The sequence below is a fragment of the Callorhinchus milii genome, unplaced genomic scaffold (genome assembly GCF_018977255.1).
Source record: "Callorhinchus milii isolate IMCB2004 unplaced genomic scaffold, IMCB_Cmil_1.0 Scaffold2, whole genome shotgun sequence".
Classification (NCBI taxonomy): Eukaryota; Metazoa; Chordata; class Chondrichthyes; order Chimaeriformes; family Callorhinchidae; genus Callorhinchus; species Callorhinchus milii.
In genome coordinates, this window is record NW_024704743.1 from 11,644,717 (window position 1) to 11,667,190 (window position 22,474).

The 22,474-nt window shown below is 47.2% G+C and overlaps 1 protein-coding gene across 1 annotated transcript in view; it reads right to left on the reverse strand.

Annotated features, from left to right (window-relative positions):
- LOC103189434 (xylulokinase homolog (H. influenzae)) overlaps window positions 1-14,457 on the reverse strand; it is a 35,671-nt gene extending 21,214 nt beyond the window's left edge. Inside the window, exons 1-7 of the mRNA XM_042346811.1 lie at window positions 14,254-14,457; window positions 11,924-12,006; window positions 9,145-9,214; window positions 5,198-5,278; window positions 5,026-5,112; window positions 4,400-4,528; window positions 507-572 (exon numbers count right to left, since the gene is read on the reverse strand). Of these exons, the coding sequence (XP_042202745.1) occupies window positions 507-572; window positions 4,400-4,528; window positions 5,026-5,112; window positions 5,198-5,278; window positions 9,145-9,214; window positions 11,924-12,006; window positions 14,254-14,304 (567 nt within the window). The 5' untranslated portion in view covers window positions 14,305-14,457. The remainder of the gene's footprint in view (window positions 1-506; window positions 573-4,399; window positions 4,529-5,025; window positions 5,113-5,197; window positions 5,279-9,144; window positions 9,215-11,923; window positions 12,007-14,253) is intronic.
- Between the last annotated feature and the right edge of the window lie 8,017 nt (window positions 14,458-22,474).

Here is a 22,474-nt window from a genome sequence, read left to right on the forward strand (position 1 = left end):
ATTATTATCATCTACATATACTAATATAACCACTATTAACTAGGTGACTCAGTGGAATAAAGTTGTGAAGCATTAATTAGGCACTTCAGGCAGTGCTGACGACTGGAGCCAGCTGGGAAATTACTATATGACATCAACCATCTGGACTGTATATAAGGTCTTAGTGGAAGATGGCACAATACTGTGGGAGGTTGTTTAAAAAAGAGAAAATTGGGCATTCTTGGGTGTAGCTGGTGCATGTTATACTGCGTTTGCCTGCAGAGGCAAGTCCACTTACTCCAGTAACCCATAATGAAATGAAGGGAGTTTCCTCCAAATTTCGGACGAGCAATCCTCCAGAAAATTGGTCATTCACTTCATGGCTGTTTGTGAGAGTCTGCTGTGTGCAAATTGGCTGCTGTGTTTGACTACAAAAATACAGTCACTAAACTTAATAATAATTTCTGTTGTGCCAGTTTTACATACTGCAATTCAGATTTATAATCTGGACATTGTAAACACTATACCTCAGTATCCTTGTACTGTTGAGGGTATTTCTTGTAGATCTTTGCAATTTGGTTTCCTGTGAAACGCTGTGAAGTGAGCAAACATACAGAACTTTTAAAAACTGACCTTTTAAAATTCTCCAAATATTATTCTCTCAAGACCAGATTTCAGTTATTAATCGTAAATGTGGTTGTATCCCCCATGTCTAAAAACAGTTATAGTAATATGCTGTTTTAATAGGTTCAAAATGAAATGTGGATCAATCTCAAAACTATTTGCAGTTTTCCCAGCCAATTGATAATTAACAATTTTAGACCATTACAAAGTTACATGACAGTTACCATTGTAATATATTGAAGACTGTAGCAAGTCAGATTAAGAACATAAGAATTAGGAGCCGGAGTAGGCCATTCGGCCCCTCGAGCCTGCCCCGCCATTCGATAAGATCATGGCTGATTTTCTGACCTAACTCTAATTACCTGCCCTATCCCCATATCCCCTAATCCCTCTATTTTTAAAAAATCTATCAATCTCAGCCTTGAAAATGTTCAAGGATTGAGCATCTACAGCCTTCTGAGTGAAGAAATGTTTCCTCAACTCTGTTCTAAAAGGCTGACCCTTAATTTTAAGACTGTGACCCCTGGTTATAGATTCTCCTACCAGGGGAAACAGTCCCTCAGTGTCTACTTTATCAGCCCTTTAAGAATCTTATATGTTTCAATAAGATCTCCTCTAATTCTTCTGTACTCTAGAGAATATAGCCCTAGTTTATTTAGCCTATCCTCATAGGTCAGTCCCCTCATCCCAGGAACTAACCGAGTGAATCTACGCTGCACCCCCTCTAAGGCAAGTATGTCCTTTTTTAAATAAGGAGACCAAAACTGCACACAATACTCTTGGTGCGGTCTCACCAAGGCCCTATACAGTTGCAGCAAGACTTCCCTACTCTTGTACCCTAAACCTTTTGCAATGAACGCTAACATGCCGTTCGCCTTCTTAGTTGCTTGCTGCACCTGCAAACTAACTTTTTGAGACTGGTGTACAAGGACACCCAAATCCCTCTGAACACTAACACTATCTAATCTCTTCCCCTCTAGAAAATAATCTGTATTTCTATTTTTTCTACCTAGGTGAATAACTTCACACTTCCCCACATTAAATTCCATCTGCCACCTACTCGCCCACTCCCCTAGCCTATCTATATCCCGTTTGCATCATCCTCAGAGCTTACTCTCCCAACCTAGTTTAGTGTCATCCACGAATTTAGATACGTTACATTCAATGTCCTCGTCTAGATCATTGATGTAACTTGTAAATAGCTGAGGCCCAAGCACTGATCCTTGTGGCACTCCACTAGTCACATCCTGCCAATTCGAGAATGACCTGTTTATCCCTACTCTCTGTTTTCTACCCATTAGCCACTTTTCAATCCATGCTAATATGTTCCCATTAATCCCGTGGGCCTTAACCTTGTGCCTTTTGTGTGGCGCTTTATCAAATGCCTTCTTAAAATCTAAATATACTACATCTACTGTTCCCCCCTATGTAACCTGTTAGATACATCTTCAAAAAACTCTAAAAGATTAGTTAAGCATGACTTCCCTTTTGTAAAGCCATGTTGACTCTGCCTAATCTTGTTATGGTCTTCCAGGAATCCCATAACGACATCCTTAATTAAGGACTCAAGAATTTTCCCGACCACTGATGCCAGACTAACTGGTCTACAGTTCCCCATCTTTTCTCTCCCACCCTTCTTAAATAGTGGAGTTATGTTTGCAATCTTCCAATCGATGGGAACCGTTCCAGAATCCAGAGAATTTTGGAAGATCAAAGACAAGCCATCCACTATCTCAGTAGCCACCTCTTTTAAAACCCTAGGAAGTAGGCCATCAGCTTCAGGGGATTTATCAGTTTTAAGACCTGACAATTTACCTAAAACCATTTCTTTACTAGTATTAATTTCCCCAAGTTGCTCGCTAACATTATCTTCTTGGTTCCCCTCTATTCTTGGTAGGTTTTCAGTGTCTTCTAAGGTGAAGACAGTAGCAAAGTACTTGTTTAATGACTCTGCTATGTCTTTGTCCCCTACTATAATTCCCCCCGTCTCTGCCTCTAACGGACCCACATTTACCTTTGACAGCCTCTTCCTCTTTATATATCTATAAAAGCTCTTGCAGACTGTCTTTATGTTCCTCGCTAGTTTGCCCTCATATTCCATTTTCTCCCTCTTAATCACTTTTTTTGGTTCTCCTTTTTTGATCCCTAAAGTTCTCCCAATCCTCGGGTTTACTACTCATTTTAGCTGTTTTATAGGCTTCTTCCTTTAACTTTATACTTTCCCTAACTGCTCTAGTTAGCCACGGTTGGGCCACCTTTCCCGTGGCATTCTTATTCCTCAAAGGAATACGTGCTCACTGGGAATTTTGAACTATCTCCTTAAATGTCTGCCATTGTTGGTCTACTGTCAAATCCTTAAGTCTAATTTCCCAGTTTATTTTAGCTAAATCCTCTCTCATACCAGCAAAGTTGGCTCCACTTAAATTTAAGACCTTTGCTTCGGACTTAACTACTTCTCTCTCTAACTTAATGCTAAATTCCATCATATTATGATCACTTTGCCCTGGAGGAACCTTAAGTTCCAGTTCAAGAAACAGTTTAACCTTTCAGCATTTTGTTCTAAAATACACTAAAGAATCTAAATATTTAAATCAAATCTTTATGCACCATCTCTTAAAGACTTGCAATTTTTTTCATTTTCACATACAAAGTGGCACACTTCAATGTGATGGTAAGATGCAAGCCAAGCCCCTTTTAACATTGTTGGTTCCTCTGTATTATGCCTTGGTCCTTCAGCTAGGTTTCTTCATTTTGAAAAATATTGTCTGAAATTATATGACATGTTTATTGTTGCTTCACATCCTGTAGACATGATGAGCAATAAGTGAACTAACCCTCATTCTCTTTCAACTTCCCTCTTGGAAACTCTCAACCATAATAATAATCCTTGCATTTGATACAGAGCCTTATCACGTCTTCACAGAATATACTGTAAAGTAAATTGACTGCATATTTGTGGGTGAAACGCAGCAGCCATTTGCGCACAGCAGCGTCCCACGAACAGTCATGGATTGAAGTGACCAATTTATTAGTTTTTTTTCTTAAGTTTTTTTTCAGGCGTGTGGAGTAAAGGAACTTGCCCAAGGTTTTGCCCTGTCGGGAATCGAACCCAGGTCTCTCGCTTGCGAGGCGAGTGCTCTAACTACTGAGCCATAGGACTCTACCATATAGTAAATCGCTTCAAATTGTAATTCCTACATGCAGTAACCTTTCATTTGCATTGAATTTGATTTATCAGTAATCAGAATAGGTGCATTTGTGTCGATTTCTCTTTTCAAGACCTTGGGTGCCTCCTTTGATTTCACAATTCAACCTACATCTGTAAAATTTATTACCTTGCACTGACTGCTCTATTTAGTTCTAATGGTCCCAGCGTGGACTTTCCGACACCCCACTGAATACTTCCTACCATTTTAACCTCACTCTACTACCAGTTACTCTGTTTCCTTTCTTCAAAAAATTTACTACACATCTTATGTGTTTGTTTGGAAAATACTCATTTGGAAGGCGATATGATTTCCCACTGCCAAATGGAAATGTCAAAAAATGTCTGAGGTTGGTCAAACATGATCTACAACTTCTGAAGTTATGTTCACAAGTACATCACTGAATATGGAACATCGCCAATATTGATTGACTATCAAACTGTTTGTCAGAGCTTCACAATTCTCCTTCCTTTTCTCCATATGTACCCCAGTGCATAGTTCATCTGTACTAGAAAAATTAGTGTTTTTCAGTTCTTTTAACCTAAACATTTGCACGATTTTGCTTTCTCTAATGTACAGGGAATGCAAACCTCATAAGCTCGTGAACCAGTGATTTCAGCAAGTCGTTCTGGTCCTCCAATAGCCTTTTCCAAATTTTGACACTCCGATGACGTGCTGGAATCCATCCAGATAGGAGAGTCTTTTACAGAAAAACTTGACTAAATTGAAAGAGGAATAAAACATGAATTGATTTTACCTTTGTTAGATGTAAATCTTGATTTGTGATTTTCTACACCGTCATTTGGAGGGAAGTATACAGTGTGCGTATTAGGTCCACTGTTATTTTCGATATATGTGAATGACTTGGACTTGGGTATAAAGAGCAATATTTTAAAGTTTTGCAGATGACACAAAACTTAGTAAACAGTGAGGAGGATGGTAGCAGACTGCAGGAAGACATGACAGAACTGGTGAAATGAGCAGACACATGGCAGATGACGTTTAATGCAGGGAAGTATGAGGTGATGCATTTTGGTAGGAAGAATGAAGTGAGGCAATATACAATAAAAGGTACAGTTTTAAAGCGGGTTCAGGAGCAGAGAGACCTGAGGGTTCACAAACAGGTCTTTGAAGGTGGCTGTTAAAAAAAAGCATATGGGATCCTTGGCTTTATTAATAGAGGCAAAGAGTTTATTCCTTTTGTAGCTAAACGTACCTCAAGTATGTAATGGAGATAACGATTCGCTGGCATATTTTTCATAGTGTCACTGGCTCCATCTTTCCAGTACACACTGCCATGTTGCTGAGAAAACAATGATTTAGACTTTTTTTTTAAAAAAGAAAAAAGGAACTATAAATATAATGAATAATGAATTTACATCACTTACTTGGGCACTGCCAGACAAGGATTGTACTTTAGTAAAATCAAATTTTGAGTTCTTCATCTTTTCTAGGACCAGATCGAATGCCTGAAAATACAGAAACAGATCATAAGCCTAATGGGACGTATGGATTTATCCTTTAAAAGAGAGCTTACGTTTGATGTCAAATCTTTGATTGTTTTTTACAATCACACCAAATTGGTTATTGCTGCTTAATAAAATTGCCACAAAAATACCCCACAAACACCATAAGTTGCAATTGTACAACACCTTTTACAAAGATACCTTAAATCATGGGGGTCCAACAGTTTGGCTGCTGAGGGCCGGATGCTCTATTTGAAAAACTTCTGCGGACCGCATAAGCAACATTTGTGTGTTTCCCTTCCAGAAACGCAACATAACTAGCCCAAATGGCTGCCAGTTGACCCCACCCTGACTTAAACTATTGGAGAGCCCAAGAAGGAAAAAGGGAGATTTAAAGATGATGACCAAAGTGTCAAACAATATTTTTTAAAGGCAGGGAGAGAGGAAGTAAGTCAAAAAGGAGTTTAGGAGTCCTGTAGCTCAGTAGGAGTCCTGTAGCTCAGTGGTTAGAGCACTCGCCTCGCAAGTGAGAGACCTGGGTTCGATTGACGGCAGGGCGAAACCTTAAATTTCCTTACTCCAACACGCCTGATAATAATCCCTCAAGAAAAAAAACAATAATATAATTGGGCATTTCAATCCACAATTGCTTGTGGGAAACTGCTGTTCGCAATTGGCTGCCGCGTTTCACCCACAAATATAGTCAATTCACTTCACAGTATATTCTGTGAAGGGCTTTGAGACGTCTAGAAAACATGAAAACGCTATATCAAATGCAACGATTATTATATTATTATAAAAAGGTTTGGCAAAGTTCAGAAGACAGGTTCAGCCACCAATGATAGGATAGGAGTATACAACAAACAAATCAAAATTATTTGGTATGGAAACGACAAAAGCATTGATGAGAATTTCAGTAAGTACGTGAAACTGGGCTGAAGCAGTTAATGCTCCAGAGGTGAAGAAAAGCAATCTTAGTCAAGACCAAGAATATACTGTTTGAAACAGAGCTTCTGAAATAAATGCTGCAGGTTTTACAATAGCAACAACTAGCATTTATATAGCACCCTTCACGCACTGCAGCATCCTGGAGCGCTTGACAGAGGCGGAGTCTGACCCCCAGCCAAGGGGAGTGGGAAGGTAACTGTAAGCACGATCAAAAAAGGTCTTTAGGTGGGATTTGAAAGTGGGGAGGGAAGGGGCAAGGCAGAGGGATTGAAGGGAACGAGTTCCAGAGATTCGGAGTGTAGTGGCTGAAAGCACGGGAGCCAATGGTGGAGAGGGGGGGTGGGGGAAAGGAACAAACAGGAGGCTGGAGCCGGCTGAGCGGAGACAGTAGGTGGTAGAGTGAGAGGTAAGCAAATCACATAGGTTGGGAGGTAAGCAAATCACATAGGTAGGGAGGTGTGAGGGCACAAAGGGGTTTGAAACCAAGGATCTTGAAGTCAATCCATTCAGTAATTGAAAGCCAATGCAGCCTGGCAAGGACTGGTGTGATGGGATTTGTTTTATGCTGTGGTTTAGTATCCGGGCAGCAAAGTTCTTAATTAATTGAGTTTTGTGTATGGTGGATGGAGGGCATTTGAAAAGTCCAGCCGGGAAGTGACAAAGGCGTCGACAAGGGTTTCGGCTGCTGTGGGTGTGAGGTACGGATGGTGGCTGACAATGTGGAAAAAAGCAGTCCTGGTCAGGGAATGAATGTGGGAGAAAAAGGAAATCTGGGGATTGAACCTGATGCCTAAATTAAGCACGGGTTCAGTGAGTCTGAGGGAGAGCCTGGGGAGGTTGAGGAGTTCGGACCCACAGGAAAGAAGGTGTTGACGTGTATGGATTTCGTCTTGCCGACGTTCAGCTGCAGGAAATTTGCACTCTTCCAGACAAGCTGACAAGACGTCAGCGGACTGGGAGTCACAGCTGGAGAAGGTGAAGTAGATTTGGGTGTCACACTTAGACACACACTCAGAGAGACACACACACTCACAGAGAGACATACAGAGGATACACACATTCGCATAGACACTCATAAACACACATAGAAGAGACACACAGACACACTCACAAACATACACACATACAGAGGAGATACACTGACATAGACACGAACAAACACACACACACACACAGAGACACACTCACGTAGACATACAGCGGAAAGAGACTCATTCACATAGTCACTAACAAACACACAACACACATACAGAGGAGCGACTCACAAACACAGAGACTCACGCTGACACTCACAAACATAGTGAGAGACACTCACAAACAAAGAGGCACACGGACACTCACAAACACTCACATTCATAAACAAACACACACAGACTTACAAACACACAGAAAGACACAGAGAGATACAGACACTCACAAACACTGAGAGAGACACACACTCACAAACGCAGAGAGACACACACTCACAAACGCAGAGAGACACACACTCACAAACACAGAGACAGATACACACAAACACGTATAGAGACAAACTCACACAGACAATCACGTCAGAGTGGAGTGAAGCCCATTTGCTGCTTGCGCCGTACCGCACATGCACGTCCGGACTCACCCATCCCACAGTGATGTCATGTAAACAGTGCTGAGGCCCGCAGGCCAGAAACTATATTTATAGCGGGTTTGTAGCGGATGGGAGCGTTTGTAGCAGGTATCGCGGAAGCACTGTGGCCGCACTTCTCTATTGGCTCAGGTTATGACTATGTCGAGGGGTGGTCACAGTTGTAGGTCGGGGAGTTTACATGGAGTGTGAGACTTAAGAGAAGAGGGCAGCAAAGACAGAGGAGCTAGGGCAAGGGGAGTTTAGATGGATAATGAAATCGCCCTTTATGAGCAGGTCTTTGTGCAGAGGGTCAAGGATGAGAGGAGAGGTGAGAAAAGAGCAAGGAGGTTTTGAGGGGCGATAAACGAGAAGGATTTTTGAAGGAGAGAGGAAGGATGGTGGAGGGTGAGGTGCTCAAAAGAAGGGAAACAGCCAGAGGAATAGGGGGATAGACTAAAGGAGGTTTTGGAGATGAGGGCCACCCTATAGCCGCGTTAGTTGGGGGGGCGAAATGTAACCAGGTGTGGAGGCTTCGACAAGGGGGACAGGGTCACCAGGGGACAGCCAGATTTCCGTGAGCCGAAGAACGTCGAATTGCTTGTCCAAGATGAACTTGTGGATTGCAAGACCTTTATTAGAGAGAAAGCAGACATTTTGGAAGCCGTTGCGAATGGGAGCATAGGCGCAGGAGCGTTGGGGTGTAATTGTGGATATTGGGGGCAAACAGCTGTCGAGAGTGTGGGGAAAGAGTTGGGAAGCATGTGGATCAGAGTAGAGGGGAGGATGGCCTTGCAGAGTAGGTGGGGGATGTGGCAGTCGGTGTGGCTGCTCTGGAACAACCATCGCCCAGGTTTTGTGGTTATCCTGGCGGAGGATACTCAGGCTAGAGCAGAGGGAGGCCATGGGAAGGTCCAGTAGGTAGAGAAGATGAGGAGGGCAGTACAAGAGGAGGACTGAGTGGGAGTAACGAAGGGTGGAGAGTAGGAGCGGGGTCAAACGTGCATGCCAAGACTGGGAGCAAAGTGGAATTCTACTACAGTGCAATCCGTTTTAGGCGGACGCCGGTTAACCCATCACGTAAATCAAACAAAACGCCCGGCCCCAATTCATTTGTGTTCTTACCCGTTTTAAATATGCCGGCTGATTTGGACAAAAATCTGGTTTATACGGGCAAAATGCTCCGCTGGTCGCCACTGTGTCAAGTGGCTCCATTCAGCCACGAGGAACTCCACGATGGAGATCCTCAATTTGGGAATCTCACTGTGCATGATACATATTCTTTAAATCCAAATCATTTAATTCATAATATTGCAAAACATACCTTTACCCACATCAGGACTGGTGCTGTAACAGTCAGCTTGTCACTTTGGATCTCTGCACCCCCTGAAGTCCTATAAAGAAAATAAAAATAGAAATCTTACAGTTAACATTAAAGCACTCAAATATCAACATAATTTAATCATCACAAATTTCCAGTTTTGACAAATGGGGAGAGTGGGCAAGAGAGAGGGGTGTAGGCGAAAAAGAGGAGGGTGGGTGGGAGAGAGGGAGGTGGGCGGTAGAAGAGGGGGGGGCGAGGGAGAGGGGGGGCGAGATAGGAGGGGGGGGCGAGAGAGGAGGGGGGGCGAGAGGAGGCGGAGGGGGGGGCGAGAGGGGAGGGGGGGGCGAGGGGGGGCGAGGGGGGGAGGGCGAGGGGGGGGGCGAGGGGGGGGGGGCGCGAGGGGGGGGGGGCGCGAGGGGGGGGGGGGCGCGAGGGGGGGGGCGCGAGGGGGGGGGCGCGAGGGGGGGGCGAGGGGGGGGGCGAGGGGGGGGGCGCGAGGGGGGGGGGCGCGAGGGGGGGGGCGCGAGGGGGGGGGGGGCGAGGGGGGGGGGCGCGAGGGGGGGGGGGGGCGAGGGGGGGGCGGAGGGGGGGGCGAGAGGGGGGCGAGAGGGGGGGGGCGAGAGGGGGGGGGCGAGAGGGGGGGGGGCGAGAGGGGGGGGCGAGAGGGGGGGGGCGAGAGGGGGGGGCGAGAGGGGGGGGGGGCGAGAGGGGGGGGGGCGAGAGGGGGGGCGAGAGGGGGGGGCGAGAGGGGGGGGCGAGAAGGGGGGGGCGCGAGAGAGAAGGGGGGGCGCGAGAGAGAAGGGGGGGGCGCGAGAGAGAAGGGGGGGGCGCGAGAGAGAAGGGGGGGCGCGAGAGAGAAGGGGGGGGCGCGAGAGAGAAGGGGGGGGCGAGAGAGAAGGGGGGGGCGAGAGAGAAGGGGGGGCGCGAGAGAGAGGGGGGGGCGAGGGAGAGGGGGGCGAGGGAGAGGGGGGGGCGAGGGAGAGGGGGGGGCGAGGGAGAGGGGGGGGCGAGAGGGGGGGGCGAGAGAGACGGGGGGCGCGAGAGAGACGGGGGGGCGCGAGAGAGACGGGGGGGCGCGAGAGAGACGGGGGGGGCGCGAGAGAGACGGGGGGGCGCGAGAGGGGGGGGGCGCGAGAGGGGGGGGCGCGAGGGGGGGGGCGCGAGGGGGGGGGCGCGAGAGGGGGGGGGTCGCGAGAGGGGGGGGGTCGCGAGAGGGGGGGGGTCGCGAGAGGGGGGGGTCGCGAGGGGGGGTCGCGAGGGGGGGGGTCGCGAGGGGGGGGTCGCGAGAGGGGGGGGTCGCGAGAGGGGGGGGTCGCGAGAGGGGGGGTCGCGAGAGGGGGGGTCGCGAGAGGGGGGTCGCGAGGGGGGGGGGGGCGAGGGAGTGGGGGGGGCGAGGGAGTGGGGGGGGCGAGGGAGTGGGGGGGCGAGGGAGTGGGGGGGCGAGGGAGTGGGGGGGGCGAGGGAGTGGGGGGGGCGAGGGAGTGGTGGGGGGCGAGGGAGTGGTGGGGGGCGAGGGAGTGGTGGGGGGCGAGGGAGTGGTGGGGGGGCGAGGGAGTGGTGGGGGGCGAGGAGTGGTGGGGGGCGAGGGAGTGGTGGGGGGGCGAGGGAGTGGGGGGGGCGAGGGAGGGGGGGGGCGAGGGGAGGGGGGCGAGGGAGGGGGGGGGCGAGGGGGGGGGCGAGGGAGGGGGGCGAGGGAGGGGGGGGCGAGGGAGGGGGGGGGCGAGGGAGGGGGGGGCGAGGGAGGGGGGGGCGAGGGAGGGGGGGGGGGGGGGGGGGGCGAGGGAGGGGGGGGCGAGGGAGGGGGGGGGCGAGGGAGGGGGGGGGCGAGGGAGGGGGGGGCGAGGGAGGGGGGGGCGAGGGGGGGGGGGGAGGGGGGGGGGGGAGGGGGGGAGGGGGAGGGGGGGCGAGGGGGAGGGGGGGGCGAGGGAGAGGGGGGCGAGGGAGAGGGGGGGCGAGGGAGAGGGGGGGCGAGGGAGGAGGGGGGGGCGAGGGAGAGGGGGGGGCGAGGGAGAGGGGGGGCGAGGGAGGGGGGGGGGCGAGGGAGGGGGGGGCGAGGGAGGGGGGGAGGGGGAGGGGGGGGGAGGGGAGGGGGGGCGAGGGGGAGGGGGGGGCGAGGGAGAGGGGGGGCGAGGGAGAGGGGGGGCGAGGGAGAGGGGGGGCGAGGGAGAGGGGGGGCGAGGGAGAGGGGGGGCGAGGGAGAGGGGGGGCGAGGGAGAGGGGGGGGCGAGGGAGAGGGGGGGCGAGGGAGAGGGGGGGCGAGGGAGGGGGGGGCGAGGGAGAGGGAGATAGAGGTGAGAGAGAGAGGGCAAAGAGAGTTTTGAATAATCTGCAACTTGTGAAGGACAGATTTGGGAAATCCAGCGAGCAGGCAGTCGGCGTTGTCAACCAGTTAACTCTGCCTCTGTGACCTGCTTAGTGGGCTCGGGCATTCCACGTCTCTCGCTCGCGAGGCGAGTGCTCTATCTTCTGAGCTACAGGATTCTGTTTTGAAAGCAGAAGGAGAATCCAAAACCACCAGATTGAGGAAGAGTTCCAGAGAGCAGGAGCAAAGTGTCTGAAGGCTCACCCACCAACAGTGGGGCAAAGGGAGCCAGGAATGTAGAACAGAAAAGCAGAGGGAGTGGCTTTCACTCGATTTCACTGTCTTCTCAGGCATCACAGAGAAATAAACAAATCACTGACAGCACAAATGTTTCAGGTGGTTGGTTATCAATTCTTTCAAAATCATCTTTTCCCTGGCTTACCTGTTACAGAAGGAAAGTTTTAATCTGTTTCTTACCCAAATTCTGACAAATCCTCATCAAAGCTCATCTTGAACTCTGAGATTACCTTCAGTTCATCATCAATAGCCGTAACTTTTAGCTGAAAGAAAATAATTTGTTTAGTCAATGAAAAAATAATCATATTGTAATGTTTTGTGTCCATAGAATGTAATAAAAATTGAGGGGCCTTATTTTTTATACAGTAATACAGTATTCAATCAAAATGTTTCAAAACATTTCACAAGTTATTACAGTACTGTTAAGTATAGACTGTTTTTGAAGGCAAATGTTGTAGTTATTTGCACTAGATAAATCCTACATATAGCCTTGAGGTGAATGCCTGGAAAGGTTATTGGCTAAGTCAATACAAAACAATTCGAAGTGATTAGGCCCTTCATTCTATTCTACCAAAACTGACAGGCGAAACATAAATCCAGGAAAATTAAATGCATCTGTCTAATCAGGCTTTATTTGCATTTTGCCAACTTTTGGAAATTGCTGTCCTGTAAAGGTCTTCCCACGCGCTGAAGGCAAAAGTCCGCCAGATAGCCATTCAGGAAATTCTGAGGATTGGGACAACAGTTGGTGGAAGGTGTTACCTGGAGTCTGAGTTCGGCAACACGTTCGTATATCCAGCGCCAGGAATCCACTTACATTGGCTTGCAGAGAGGCAAGCAGCCCCTGCTTAAACTCCGTACCTCCAACTGGTGGAAACACTCAACGCAAAGGGGCATGTGTCTGAACTGTGGACAGGAAGATTGTGGCAATGCTCTCACGCATATAATACTGAGGTGCGTTGCTCACCGGAAAACTCACAGGGAGTTCCTGGTACCTGCCACCTACCTAGTGAGAGCTCAAGCCCACAGTTGTCAGATATCAAATGACCAACTAGTGACTATCCTCCTGGGTGGGGGAAGGTAAAAGGGGTATTCTTGGAGTTGAAATGGCCACAAGGTGACATGGTTGGCAACAGAATGTCGGAATCGAGCCCACCCCCTCCGTGGCAGCCTCGGTTGTCCAGTTCCTGAGACAGGCAGGTCCGCAGTACTCCAGGGAACTACTGATGAAAGCACACCAAGGCTGGCTCATCGGCAGGACTTGGAAAGGTAGACCAACAACAACAACTTGGATTTATATAGCGCTTCAAAGCGCTTCACAGTAATGGATCCCGGGGCCGAGCCAGGGGGAGGAGGAGGAAGGTGACCAAAGGCACTGGGGGCAGAGAATCCTCTCACTCAGCCCTTGTTAACCCAGTAAGCCAAAGCCGTATTGGGTAGGATGGTCCTCGCTGGACAAGCAGCGATAAAGCTTGTAGTTAGACTCCAGCAGTACCCCAATGCATACTCTGGGGTCCACAAGCCTTGGTTCTTGCCAACCTATGCCTAATACTTTCCAGGATAATATAAGCAGTGCCGTTGTAATGTTCCGCTAGGACCACTCTACCAACTAGAGTTTGGGCTTACGTGGTTAACAAGAGCCGAATGTAAATAAACCCTGCCAAGACTAGTCTACCCCTCCGAGTCCTGCTGACCAGCCAGACTGGATGGTCTTGTGTTAAAATTACCTTTTGCATTATTGAAGCGGCACTGTTTAGGGAAAATAGCAACAATCACATGGTACTTTCTTCACAAGGTCATACAAACAACATAGTGGTATTTTTAATGATTATAATGTAATATCAATGATAATACTTTATTTACCACAAGGAAAAATACAGTATTCCTAAATTCTCAAAGATTTTAAAATCTTACGAAGCATGCTCTGACAAGCAATAGCAGTTAAAGATTACCACTAGATTTAAAGTTCAATGCTGTCTAAAATACGTTGCAGATTTTATTTGGAGGAATATCTGGGATAGACATGTTTAGAGACTTGTTAGGTATATTTTTATGGTGAGGATTAAGGAAGGAGAAGCAACAAGTCAAAATTTATGAAAACAGAAGTGCCAAAGTTCGTGTGGATGAATACCATGGAAACAAAGCTTGGGTCATTCAGTCCATTTTCCTTTTGTGCCCCCACCACTCTTCATTGTCCCAACCTGAGCCCTTCCACCCAACCACCATCCCCACCAACGTCTCACATGCTGCCACCAGCCCCCAACAACAAATTGACGTCCCAGGTCAATGTGGACCTATGCTGGGGGTTGGGATCGGGAAGGGGGCGGGGAGGGAGCTTGGGGTAGAAGGGTAACCTAACCGAAGGCACGAAGGAGGGTCGTGAGACGTGCCAACACCCCCACCCTGTCACCAAACCCCCAACCCTCCACTCGACGCCAGCCCCCAACAATCCTGACCCCCTCCCCAACACCGCCCAAAGCCCCCCCTCCGTGTCTCTGCTGTCCTCTGACCTGTTGTGTGCTGAGGTCGAAGCCGAGGTAACATTTGTCCTCGGCCGCCATGATGTGAAGTGCGGTACTAACGCCTGAGGCACCGCCAGCGACAACCAACCAACCGCCACCCGCGCGCGAGAGAAGGAGCGCGAGACGCAGGAGCCGCGCGAGAGCCACACACTGCGCAGCTGCAGCTTTTCCCCTCCCCCACCAGGGGGTGGCCACCAACTGAAGTACCCTTTATAGCCCAAAGTCCGCAAAATACGAGCCCAATATTACGCGTTACTACGGGCGGCACTTTAGTTTTTTGTTTTTGAAAATGTGTAAGAAAAGGTCTACAAAAGGGAGAAGAAAAAAAAAGTTTTGCTGGTTAAAATTCAAATGTTTTGCGGGAATAAAAGGCACCCGCCCAAAGCCACTTTGAAACGCACAGTGCCACATAAAACACGCCCAATTAGACGTGAACCCATCCAATCTGACTGCTGTCACACCCACGGGTTGGGCTGCCTGACGCCCAGTTGGGCGGGTTTTGATGTGCTGCGCATGAAAAAACGGCTTTGGGCGGGCGATTAATTTTTAAAAATTATTTAAATCTGCAAAACGTTGTCCCCCTCAGCCCTCTTTTGAAGACCCTTTCTTATAGTTTCCACAAAGGCACAAACCCAAATTGGTCACTGTGCTACCCCTGTATTGGAGGCGACCTATAGTATTGGACTCTTGGAGCTAATGTTTGTCAAGATGGTGGAACGCAAACTGGAAGGACTTTAGTCTTCTTTCGTCTAACAATTCTTAAGTTCTTTGCAGAGTACGTGGAGGGTGGCGTTGCAAAACAGTCTCCTGAGCAATGCACGAACCAAGCAAGCAGAGGGTGGCGCAGCACTTAAGTTCAATTCAATGTAGGTGGAGCTGCACTCCACACCAGTTGAGTTGCAAGCATGGGATTTGCTGACCGCAGGTGAGCTCTGCATTTTTTGGGGGGGAGGTCAGCCACGGGTCTGACATGTGGAAACCCATCACCATTACTCTTAATGGAAACCCATTAGGAGTATCCAAAACAAACTGAGATTTCCATATACCATATGGAAATTATAGAGATAGATTGTTGGAATGGAATGTGCGTTTTCTCTCTGGAGGATTTGCATTTGGGAGCTGGCGGGTAAGGTATCCACACTTGAGCTCCAGTGGAACTTCCAATCGGTGGAACCATCACTCTGGGTAGGGATGTGTGTCTGAGCTGTGGGCAGGTGGCAGTGTTCTCTACACACTCGAGACGCTACCCTGCATGAGGGGCACTATATAAATTCAAGTTATTGTTCTCATGAGTTTTGTGTTGAGCTGTGCTGCTCACCAGGAAGCTCACAGAGAGTTCCTGGTACTTGCAATCTCCTCAGTTGAGGGGGCTCCAACCTGGCTTGTTGGTGTCAAAACACCAACTGGTGGGTTGAGCCCAGAGGGGTATAATAATAATAAGTATAATAATCCTTACATTTGGTATCGCACCTTTCAAGTTGGAAGAACGTCAAAAAGTGCTTTACAGGATATACTGTGAAGTGCAGTGACTGTTTTGTAGGTGAATGCAGCAGCCAGTCGTGCACAGCAATATCTCTGAAGTGCTTTGAGATATTTTGACAATAGGCACTTATCAAATTCAAGTATTATTGTTATCCTGAGCTAGGTTGTGCGGTTGGACCAAGTGGGTTTCATTTATATTTAAATGAGCAACTATTGCTTTATTATAAATTCAAAAGTGAAGGGGTCGCAGCTGTTGCATACATCTCAGCTTTTTTTTTGAAGAGATGAAAATATGAAAAAGTTATGTTGAGATAGCTGCTTGTTTACTGTGAGATGTTACCTTTTCGGTGAGAACGTGGAGTACAGGTGTAACTCATACTTGGTAAAAGAGTAACATTTTCAGACGGGAATAGACTATCTAACCAACCCCATCCAGGATCCCACAAGATTGTTTCAGTGTATATATGTCTGAATTCCCACCAAATCCTAAATTTATTTTTAATTGCCAGAACATTGTCTTGTTTTCATTTCAAAACCATCTATAGTTTCTGATTCTATGACATTCTAATCACATTTCTGTGCCCCTTCGCTCAGCTAACACAGGCATGCTGTTATGTTATGACCTGGGCCAATAGAAAAGTGTAGCTGCACGTTTTGCCACGGAATCTGCTATAAACCCACAAAATATACAGTCAATTCACTTTACAGTATATTCTGTGTCGAGATATATGTTAAGATTATATTATTATTCACTATATAAACAAGCCATCCTCTACAAATCCGCTATAATCCTGACCCAACTGTACAGCGCCTTGGGACGTCCTCCTGACGTGAAAGGCGCTCTATAAAAGGAATCTTGTTGTTGTTGTTGTATAAACAAAGTTTCTGGCCCGCAGCCTCTTGCCAAAACCAAAAACAATAATAAAAATTGGTCATTTTCAATCTACGACTGTTTGTGGGACATTGCTGTGCGCAATTGGCTGCCGCATTCACTCACAAATATACAGTCAATTCACTTCAGTGTGATTCAGTGTGTTCTGTGAAGCACTTTGGGACGTCCTCCCGACGTGAAAAGCGCTATATCAAATGCAAGGATTATTATTATTGCTGGTTACTTGACGTCACTGTGAGCGGAGCGGCTCTGGGCACGCATGCGCGGTGCAGTGCAAATGGCTTTCACTTTTTAGCTCCACTGTTGTGATTGTCTGTTTGTGAGTATGTGTGTCTCTGTGTATGTCATGTGTGTGTCTGTGTGAGTATGTCTCTCTCCATGTGTTTGTGGGTGTGAGTGTCTCTGCTCTATGTGTGTGTGGGCGTTTGTGAGTGAATATGAGTGTGTCTCTCCTTGTGTGAGTGTGTCTGTGTGAATCTCCTCTGTATGTATGTTTGTGAATGTGTCTGCATGTGTTTCTTCTATATGTGTGTCTCTTTCTGAGTGTCTCTGTGGGAATGTCTATGGAGAATATCTGTGTGTGTGCATATATCTCTATCTGAGTGTACCTCTCTCTCTGAGAATGTTGTCTCTGTGACTGCTCTGTGTGGCAGGAGGTAGTGAGCTCCTGTAGCATCTCCCCCCATCCCCACAAACTAAAAGACCCACACAGCTTATGTTAAAGAAGTAATTAATATTTGTTTTGCATCAATATAATATGTATTATTCCCTGTTTACTTTGTATCAATAAAGTGAAAAAATGTAGGTTGGCAGTAAAATGTACCTCAATAGTACCAATCAACTCCCTGCAATTTTCTGAAAAATTTGTCAAAATTTCCCCAGCAATTTTCCAAGGAAATGCCAAATCTCCCCCCAATTTGTGGCAAATATGTCCGAATTTTTATATTAGCCCAGCCCATGACCCCACCCCACCCCCCACCCTCCATGAGTGTGCCTTAAGGTAGTATCCCAAAACTCTGGGACTCCATCCCTCCAACTCGTCCCTTCTTTATCTTTAAATCCCACTTGAAGAGCTACACCTTGAACCGTGCTTATGGTCATCTCCCCCCTTGCTATTCATCGAACCCTGCACCTGTGCAACGTTCTGAGACGCTATCCTGCATGAAGGGCGCTATATAAATACACGTTGTAGTACAGTACACTATGATAATAATCCTTACATTTGATGTAGCGCCTTATCATTGTTGTTGAGAAGTCTCAAAGCACTTCACACAATATACCATAAAGTGAATTCACTGTATATTTTGTGGGCAAAACATGGCAGCCAATTGCGCACAAACGGTTGTGGATTGAGTGACCAAATTATTATTTTATTTATTTTTTGAAGGGATTATTACCTCTGGAAAAGCGATCTACCAATCAACTAACAACCGTGTTCTTAATTACTGCTAGGCAAACAGCTGTGTGTAGTTTCGACCTGCCTGGTAAAACACAATGTGAATACAAATTTTGTGATTTTTTTTATTGTAGCTGGAGATCCAGGAAGGTTTGTGGGGTGGGGGATGGTGGTCATGCAAATCACCAGTGTGATAGAATCTCTTCATGAGTCAGATGGTGGTGGATTCAACCCCCGCATCGGGACTTAGAACATACAGTCTTTTCTTTCTTTCAAGAACAAATTAGATAGATTTCTTTTAGGAAATAATATCTCAGGATACAGTATATAGTTTGGGACATAACATGTGCATGCAACTGCCAAGATGGTAGAAAGCGAACTGGATGGATCTTGATCTTCTTTCGTCTAGCAAATTCTTATCTTCAATCTAAGATGACACATCAATACAGTGCTGGAGTTGTGTGGCATTGTCGGTTAAGCATTGCAATCCCAATGCTCTTTCGGAATCCCAGGATTTCAGGATATTAATGCCCCCAAATCCCAGGATCCTGAATCTTACCTCATCTAGGATGACTGTGGTCATTCTCCACGCAACAACAACAAAATTATATTTATAGAGCGCCATTCACGTCGGGAGGCATCCCTTGGTCTCACACCAGTGGGCTCCTCTGCAGGGAGGGCGCCCACTAAGTTTGAACAGCGGAATGGAAAAGCCTGCACTCCCTTTCCGCCTAGGCTCAGCCTTTATACAATCACAAAATCCCAGGTTTCTCTGCAATGAATCCCCGGAACTCGGGACCACCATAACCAAGATCAGGATTTCTGGGATTGCATCCCCTAATTGTCGGAGGTACCATCCTTCGGATGAGGCCTTTTCTGCCTGTTGAGGTGGACGTTAAAGATCCCAGGGCACTATCGCAAAAGAGAAGAGAGTTTCTCCCAGTGTCATCTGAATAAAATTAGTCACTCACTTAATGGCTGTTTGTGGGACATTGCTGTGTGCAAATTGAGTGCTTAGTTCGCCCACAATCACTGCACTTTACAATGTGAACCACCTTGAGACATCCTCCCAACGTGAAAGAAGCTGTATCAAAAGTAAGGATTATTATTGAATCGGTCTTGTACCTCTCTTAGATCCTCAGGAACCAGCATTTGACTGTCACCTGTAGGCGTAACCCATTATCTCAATCAGGGGTTTGGATTTTCAGGAACTGTATTGCCATCAGAGGGAGCTGCAAGCAAAGGAACAACAGCTTCCTGATGGTGTTGCTGTGTTGAGTTGCTGTGTTGAGTACCCTTCAGGATTTCCCCACTGAAAGGCTCCGCAACCAGAGGAACAGCAGCTTCCTGCAGTTATTATTCGTCAAAACCAACTTGCATTGTAATAGAGGTTCAGATGCAACTACAAATTACATGTGTATAATGCCTTTCATGTTGGGGAATGGCCCAAGGTGCTAGACAGTCACAGATTTGGACCTGAGTTGAGGTTTGGGATCAGGAGAGGTGGAAGGCAGGGAGGGTAGGGGTAGGATGCTGACCAAAGGCATGGTAGGAGAGGAAGATCTTGAGATGGCCCTTGAAGGAGGTAAGGGAGGGAGCGAGGCGAAGGGACTGGGCTGGAGGTCCAAAGGTCTTTTGATCCATTTCATTCTCCCAGAATGCCCAAACTCTATCCTCCCATCAGCATCGAGCTGTTTTGACTTTAAAATGAGTTCAACTTCCTGGACTCAACCACCTCTCCTGGCAACCTGTTTCAATCGTTAATTACCCTCTGGGTAAAGAAACACTTCCTGGTGAGTGTTCTGAAATTGCCCTTTGCAGCTCTGATTCTATGTCCTCTTGCTCTGCTGTCTCAACGCATCTGAAATTATTGTTCTGGGTTTACTTTATCAATCCCATTTAGAATCCTCCATCGGAAATGACTTCAAAGTGCCTTTCGTGGATCGAATTGGATCAACTCGCTTAACAGAGTGGAAGCAGGGTGGGTAGGGCCAGTCAGAGAAAGCATATTTTAGAAGGGTTTGTGAAGTGGACGAGGAGAGTGAGATGGAGAAAGCAAGGCGGGACATAGAAAATAATAATCCTTGTACTCGATATATGGAGTCCTGTAGCTCAGTGGTTAGAGCACTCGCCTCGATTCCCGGCAGGGCAAAACCTTGGGCAAGTTTCCTTACTCCACACGTCTGATAATAATCCCTCACGAAACAAATAATAAATTGGTCACTTCAATCCACGATTGTTTCCTTACTCTACATACCTTCGGTCATCTAGCAGTAAGTAGAAACCCAGTTAGTAGTCGATAGGCGCATCACTTTTGAAGGGATAATCCTTTTTTAAAAAAAAATCAAAAAAATTATTTTGGTCACTCAATCCACGATTGATTGTGGGACACTACTGAGTGCAATTGGCTGTCGCGTTTTGCCCACAAAATATACAGTAAATTCACTTAACAGTATACTCTGTGAAGTGCTTAGAAGACGTGATAAAGCGCTATATCAAATGCAAGGATTATTATATAGTGCCTTATCATGTCATTGAGACGTCTCAAAGTGCTTCACGGAATATATTGACTGTGTGTTTTGTTTGTGGGTGAAATATGGCAGCCAATTGCGTACAGCAATGAATTGAGTTACCAGTTTTTTTTGGAAGGCATTAATACCCCCCGCAAAGTTATCCAATCAATCGACTAACAACTAAGTTCCTACTTACTGCTGGTAAAAGGAGTGTGGAGTAAGGAAACTTGTCTACTCCCCCGCCCGGGTATCAAACCCGGGTCCTCTCTCTTGCGAGGCGAGCGTACTAACCACAGTGCTACAGGACTCTGCAAATGGAGGTGCATTTGAGGAGTATCTAAAAGTCGATCAGCTGGGAAATGGGGTCTAGTGGAGCCTGGTGAGAATGGAGAGGAAGATGGGGTCATGGAAAATGGTACTGGAAAGAACTTGGGCTGTGGAGTTCTGGGTAATCTGGAACTTGTTGAGGGCTGAGTTGCTCTGAGCTATGCTGGGTTCCTGATCAGAGGTTGGACAACACTCACTCTCTCTTCAGTTCTATTGATAGGGGTCAAGGTGCAGGATTTAACCTCCGCACCCCCTCGCCCCCTCCCCTTGTTTGTTCAAATACTCATAAACAGCTCCATCAAGTTCACTGCTGTCTGCTCTATTCAAGAGCCCAGGTAACCAGCCTTTCCTCGTAACTCTGTCCTGTTAGTGTTGTGATCTATGATCTAATAGAATTGTGGCACAGGCTCCAGGGGTTAGGTGGCCTTCTATTCCTAAATGTATCTGGAGGATTGTTGGTTCTGGGACAATGGAAGGAACTCTTTTCTCTTACAGAATAGTGTCCTGAGAATTAAGGTCCACTGAACAAAAGTAGATGGGATCTCGATTAAACATCTCTTCTGCAGGAATCATAGAATCATTGTGGAATCCTGTAGCTCAGTGGTTAGAGCACTCGCTTTGCAAGTGAGAGACCTGAGTTCAATTCCAGGCAGAGGGCGAAACCTTGGGCAAGTTTCCTTACTCCACACAGAGCCTAATAATAATCCCTCCAAAACCAAAAACAATAATAGATTGGTCATTTTCAATCTACAACTGTTTGTGGGACATTGCTGTGCGCAATTGGCTGCCGCGTTCGCCCACAAATATACAGTCAATTCACTTTACAGTGTGTTCTGTAAAGGGCTTTGGGATGTCCTCCTGGCGTGAAAAGCGCTATGTCAAATGCAAGGATTATTATTATTATCATAGAATCGTACAGCACAAAAAGAGGCCATTCGGTCCATCGAGTCTGTGCCGGCTCTTTGAAAAGAGCAATGAAATGTCAATCCCACTCCCCAGCCCTTTCCCTATAACTCTGCAAACCCGTCCTCCTCAAATACCCGTCCACTGCGTTTTTAAAAGTTGTTATCGAATCGGCCTCGACCACCCTTTCAGGCAATGCGTTCCAGATTCGAACAACTCGCTGCATGAAAAAATTTCTTCTCACCTCCCCTCTGCTTCTTTTAGATACTATTTTGAATCTGTGATCTCGAGTCACCGACACACAGTGGAAACAGTTTTTCCCTTTCTAACCTATCAAATCCGCTCATGATTTTGAAGACCTCTATTAGGTCTCCTCGTAACCTTCTCTGCTCCAATGAGAATAATCCCAGCCTCTCGTGCCTTTCCTCATAATCAAGGTCCCTCATTCCTGGTACCATCCTCGTAAATCTCCTCTGCACCCTTTCCATTGCCTTAACATCCTTCCTATAGTGTGGTACCCAGACCTGGGCGCAGTATTCTAACTGAGGCCTAACCAGTGTTTTATATGGGTTAATCATAACCTCCTGATTCTTGCACTCTATACCCCTATATATAAAGCCTAGTATCCCATATGCCCTTTTTACAGCTTTATCTACCTGTCCTGCCACCTTCAAGGATTCATTTACCTGAACCCCA